The following is a 6,000-nucleotide window of genomic DNA, read 5'->3' as shown; positions in this document are numbered from 1 at the left end:
AGGACAAACTACTGTACAACATGAATGAATCTCAAAAGTATTATTTTCAATGAAAGAAGCCAGTGAATGAGCTTATAATTCTCTTTACCTGAAGTTCTGGAAAATGCAAGAGCAGATCAGTGGTTTCTGAGGGGCAGGGAGTTCAGGAGGAGGAGACCAATTGCAAAGGGGTACTGGGAAATTGTTGAGATAATTGAAGTTTTTTGTCTTCAGATTGTGGTGGTAGTTACAAGATTGACGTATTTTTCAAAACTCATCAACTGCACACTAAAAAGGAGTGCATTTTATCATATGTGATTTATACCTCAATAAAGCTAATTATTAAAAAAAATGTGGTTAGATTTTTTTTTTTTTTATCCATTGACCCAAGAGGCTGTCTATGATGTATTGTTAACAGGAGAAAACCAGGTTGCATGGTAGCATAGGTAGTTTGATCACCTTTAAAAAAGCAACACTGAATAAACCCCTCTAAATCCCTCTATATGTGTACTCATGTTTGCAAGCTCAGGGAGAATTCTTTGGCAGAAGGCTTGGTTATGTCATGGGGATGGGATTTGAGGGGGGGAAGGGGGAAGGTTGTTAAATTTTTCTTATATGTCTTTGGGTGGTTCCATATTTTACAATGAGCACCTGTTATTTTTATAATTTAAAAAAGTGATGAAAATAAAGAGGATATAAAAATAAAAAATAGGGAGATGTGTCTGTAGGAAGAATTCTGGTGGAGAGAAGGGTCCATTGTGACAGTACAGGGAGGTCAAAGGGATGAAGATGAGGTCATCAGACTGGACAGAAAGACCTTTCGTAACCTCTGAGAGCATCTAAGTAGTGGTGTGGGGGCCAGAAGACATGGTGTGATATATGGAGGAAAGATGGAGATTGGGAAGAAAGGGCCACTTGTTTAAAAAAGTTTGGTCGTAAAAGGAAATTAAGAAACAAGCTAAGAAGGAGGTGTAGCATCAGTCGGAGGTTTTTGTGAGGAAAGGACAAGGATACTTGTGGCTTCTTGAAGGCCAAGAGAAGAGAACCAGCAGAGAGTTACTGACCAAAGGTATTGAAGAATGGTATAAAATGGTGGTGACAGAGCCTTTGAGATGATGTGGGCTTTGCAGGGACAGAAATAAGAGATGTCTCACTTTGCTAGAATTCAGTTTATTCCATTCACAGCTGTCATAGACCTAGAAACACACCAATCCCTGTCTGTAGTCTGAGGAGCCCAGCTTCCTAACAGGTAACTGGGCCCTAAGTCCTGGCCCTGATATGGAGCATCAGCTGTGTCCTAGTGCAAGTCACTTAGGCTCTCTACGCTTCAGTCTTGTGATTAGTAAAATGGACTTGCCAATAATACCTACTTCATGTTTTGCTGTGAGAGAATACATACAAAAAGTTTAGTTTGCTCCTCAGCCACTGGTCTGGGGGCAGTATCTCTGACATGTTATGAATCTGGGCCATATGACCAATGATGTCACAATGCCCTACTAGACTTCAACTTTTCCACTAGGGTGTTGTGGATCCTTTGAAGCCAAGGACTAGAACTGACATGCAAGACCTCTACCTACTGAGGGTTTCATGAGCACACTCCCTTGCCAAGATCTTGGTGAATAATCTTTCACTGTACAATTGTATCTTAGACATTGTTTTACTTGTTATCATGATCGTGCTTGGCTGGATGGTTTTTGTTGGACTTGCATGTTACATGGGCACATTTCCAGAGTCCATGGTAAGTAATGACCCTGCCTGTGAATCCCTGGTAGTAGGCAGTCAGTCCTGGCTCTGACTCACCCTCCCAGCCAAGGTTTCTGACACAATGGGAAACTTCATCACTAATTAGAGGTCAAGGTGGAGTAAGAACAAAGTTAGTTTCTCAGGCTACTTCTCAACCCATTGGGTATCTTTTGGTTCCACCCACTCCTTGAGTACATAACATTACTTATATCATATTTATAAGGGCTTTGCCGGAGACTGTGGATTTCAGGCAAAGTAGATCAGTGGTCGCTGGCTGGAAAGGGAAGGTGGGCATTGGTGGGACCTCCCAATAGCCACAGTCACGTACAGAGGCAATTACCTACTAGGCTAACAAGTAGAACCGCTTCTGCCTTTAAATTTCTTTCTGACTCAGCCTCCAACTCTGAAGTGGAAAGAGAATTGGCCTGTTCAGGAGAACAAGACACGACTGAGGAGCGTGACTTTGGATGAAGAACCACAACTATGAGTGAGTGGTCAGGTCTGCTGGACTCAGTCCCTCCCTGTCCAGAGAACATGACAACCCCTTGAAATCTCAGCGGGGGGTTATATTCCCCTGGGAAGCAATAAACTGTAGAAAGGGACGTGGTTTGAGATAGATGGTGGGGAAAGAGAATTTGGTGAGCACTGCTTTGGACAGCAGGCCAAGGCTCAAAGATTTGTTAAGCCCATCTCCTTGGTATTCTTCCCAAAGACTGTTCCCATCTATTAATTTATTTTCTCACAAATTCTGTAATAAGTTGGATCAGCATTTTTAGTACCCTTTGGGCAAATCCCAAGACTGGAGTTCAAGTCCTAACTTTGCAACTCACTAGCTACGTGATCTTGGGAAAGTTTAATCTCTCTAAACCTCAGTTTCTTCATCTGTATAATGGAGATATCTCAGTATCTTACTATTTTTGCAAGAATTGCATCTGGGAATTCACAGAAAGTATTTGATGCAAAGCATTTACTAAATACCAACTTAACAACTAAGCAAAATAATGAACCAGTCTCCAAAGATTTACTGGTGATAGTAACTTCAACTATTTACCCAAGGCCATACAAATCAACTCCTTTGAGAAGCTGGGATGCAAGCATAGTTCTCTGGACTTAATAGCCTCTTGCACTCATTCCACTAGACCAGCCTGCCTTTAGGAAATATGAATAGCAGTATCCTTTTAGCAAACATCCCCTAGGCTTCTCCTCACCCACTCCCTTTCACTCAGATCTGTGTTTTCTAAAGTGTTCCCATTGTTAAAGAAACTTTACTCTGAGAGTCTTAGTAATAAATGGATTGCAGGAGCAGGTTTTCTGGGAAGCTACTCTGAAAACCAGTGGTATCAAGTCCCAACTGCAGGTACACTGAGAGCAGGGCATGAGGGTTTTTCCCCCCCAACCAGCCCCAGAATTTCTATGCAAGTGTTGACCCAACTTGGCCAGACCATTGTTGGGGTGAGGATGTAGATGGAGGCCCTGGGCACTTGCTTAGCTGAGCCACTGCCACCCTGATCCTGACCAAGGCAATGGAAATGTTCTGTGCCTCAGTTCTCCAGCTGCGGAATGAGCACAACAGCCTGTCTTCCTCCTTTTTTCTTTCTGGGGAAGGGAACCCTATGTGATGAGGGTTTAACTGTGGCATTTCACAAAATGGAAGATTTTGTGTGTGCGTGAATAGCCAAACAATAGTATATGAAGTAATTGCTCATAGCATACCTAGCCGAGCCTCCCAATTAATCCAGGGTATGTTTTGTTTTGTTTTGTTTGTTTGCATAGCAATGCTTTTTGCATCTGATTGCATGAAAGCCGTAGTCAATATTTTGACAGGGAATGAGTTAATATTAAATTCTGATGCCAGCTAGATTCTAACCATGTAGAGTCACCAGAGAACAGGGCCTTTCTATTAAGGGTTCTTTGGCCCCAACACACCAGATATCCTGCCCAGTTGTCCCATAGTTACTCATTCTGATGGGTCCCTTCAAGGTGACAGGAGCTGACGTCACAATTGGTGTCTAAGCTCTGTCCCCTAAAATGGCCATGGCTAGCCATTTCAGTTCAGACTAGACCACGAAGCTCTTCAGCCAGGGGCTACGATGCTGGGTGATCCACCATCCGGTCTGGAGTGAAGACAGCCCAGCTCCCAGGACTCAAGGAATAGAACACCACACCTTTCAGAACCACCTGTTTCCCCCAGCACATACCATCAGCTGAGCAGGAAGCCCCACAATGATTGTTGTCTTATGGTTGCTTCTCATTGCAGGAACCATGTGGAAAGGATATAAGTATCCCCCTGGAGGGGTAAGTGTGCTTTCAACTTTGTTCTCTCTTCCTACTTTGAAATTTATCCCCCCAGATCAAGGAGCTAAGCATCAAAATCCAACTCTAGTAACTTTAGAAACAAATAGTTTTTTATTTATTAAGAAAGTGGTTGTAGCTTACCTACTTCTGTTACTCATGGAGAGTTCCTTCTTTCATGTCTTTCTTTTATACATATTTTCCTAAGAGTCTTTACTCTTACATTTTTCAGTTTCCTATAACCTGGAGGTATAGACGTAAAGACTCAAAGATATCTGACATGGGTGACCTAGTCTTGTGCTCAGGGGCCATTTCGTGGGATTGGCCTTAAGTACCATTTTTATTTTTTTAATTAAAAATTTTTTTGTTTTTATTTATTTTTGAGAGAGAGAGAGAGAGAGTGCTGGGGAGGGTCAGAGAGAGGGAGACACAGAATCTGAAGACAGGCTCCAGGCTCTGAGCTAGCTGTCAGCACAGAGCCCAAAGTGGGGCTCAAACCCGCGAACCGTGAGATCATGATCTGAGCCGAAGTCAGACATTTAACTGACTGAGGCACCCAGGCGCCCCTTAAGTACCATTTTTTAAATCAACCCAGACCAGTAATTCACACTTAACTCTCCTTCATCAAGTAAATGGTGGTCTATAAAATGGCTCTGGTGCTAGAAATCTTCTCTCTTCCTGTTAAACCTTGGATATTTGTCCTTTCTGTACCTTCTGTCCCCTCCCACATGTCTAAGCCCCTCTGGCAGCTGGGATCAGAGACATTAAGTAAGAGACAGAATTGGACAAAACCACTTTTGCCTGTCTTTGGCAAGGAAGGCAATCACCTCAGCCCCACACTCTAGCAAACACTAGATAAGGCCAAACGGACACACTTTTTTCCTCCCAGATCCCGGTGGAAGTAAGCAAAGATGATCCTGGAGAAGTTATGCAGCTCTGAAGCTCACCTGACCAGCTGTACAGTTCCTGTTGTTGGTTTTGCATAAAGTAATTGCACATTATTTTGTCACATTTTAATGTAAAAAGTTACTGTACTTTTTAAGACTAGTATTTAAGCTAGTATTGTTAGCTCTAAACAGGGAGATGGGCACGGGGGGCAGGTAGTTGGGTTAGACTAATGTGATTGGGTCCCCTCTGTTTCAGTCTAAGATACCTAGTTCAATTTGCCCCCTATTCTACATCCTTGATAGAAATTCTCTACAGCTCCTTAGACCTAGTTCCCAGATAATAGTCTTTCTCCTGTAGCTAGGGCCCAGGGTCCAAAATATGTTACAGAAAAGGCTAGAGAGTGCAGTGACTTTATTTTTATTTCTTTCTAAAAAAATTTTTGTGTTTTTATTTATTTTTGAGAGACAGAGAGCGACAGTGAGAGCCGGGGAGGGTCAGAGAGAGAGGGAGACACAGAATCTGAAGATAGGCTCCAGGCTCTAAGCTAGTTGTCAGCACAGAGCCTGACGCGGGGCTTGAACCCATGAACTGTGAGATCCATGACCTGAGCTGAAGCTGGACGCTCAACCGACTGAGCCACCCAGGCGCCCCTGCAGTGACTTTAAACCTATCTTTTGAGGATACTTCTCTGTGGCTTTTTCACAGCTGTTATCAAGAACTGAAGGCTTACATTGTATGGAGAAGGGATGTTATTTTAATATGGGGTGCTAGATGCTAAATTAAACATTTTAATTCTTATAAGCTTCTGAGTTGGGCACTAGCCTCATTTATCAAACTGGCACAAATGAAGTTGAGAGGCTCAAGGATCTTACCAGCTGCACAGCTCTGGGTAGGAGCCAGGATCAAGATCCAGGCCTTTTCCTTGGCACATGCCAAGGAAAGGAGCCAAACAAGAGACGGGACTATCCAAGATCTTGGCTATCTCTTGGCTCAAGTGCCCCCTTCACCTGAATATCCAAGAAGATACCTGATAATTCTCTTAGCAGTAACTGCTAAAACATGCATAGAAACAAAAGCTCAGTGCTCAGTCTTCAACAT

The 6,000-nt window shown here is 43.0% G+C and overlaps 1 protein-coding gene across 2 annotated transcripts; it reads left to right on the top strand.

Annotated features, from left to right (window-relative positions):
* The first annotated feature begins 789 nt into the window (after nt 1–789).
* Nucleotides 790–5,015, top strand: SPTY2D1OS (SPTY2D1 opposite strand). 2 transcript variants are annotated; one of them, XR_003915292.1, is made up of 5 exons: nt 790–1,048; nt 1,499–1,717; nt 2,117–2,221; nt 3,980–4,017; nt 4,904–5,015. XR_003915292.1 is itself a non-coding variant. In XM_029956613.1 (5 exons), exons 2-3 carry the CDS (start codon nt 1,649–1,651, stop codon nt 2,207–2,209), a joined length of 162 nt encoding a protein of 53 aa, XP_029812473.1. In that variant the 5' UTR covers nt 798–1,048; nt 1,629–1,648; the 3' UTR covers nt 3,980–4,017; nt 4,904–5,015. The 2 variants fall into 2 exon arrangements, 1 of the variants encoding a protein (XP_029812473.1); XM_029956613.1 differs by having other exon boundaries at nt 798–1,048; nt 1,629–1,717; nt 2,117–2,209.
* The last annotated feature ends 985 nt before the right edge of the window (nt 5,016–6,000 follow it).

The sequence above is a fragment of the Suricata suricatta genome, chromosome 11 (assembly GCF_006229205.1).
Source record: "Suricata suricatta isolate VVHF042 chromosome 11, meerkat_22Aug2017_6uvM2_HiC, whole genome shotgun sequence".
Taxonomy (NCBI): domain Eukaryota; kingdom Metazoa; phylum Chordata; class Mammalia; order Carnivora; family Herpestidae; genus Suricata; species Suricata suricatta.
This window is presented reverse-complemented; position numbering and strand designations above follow the sequence as displayed.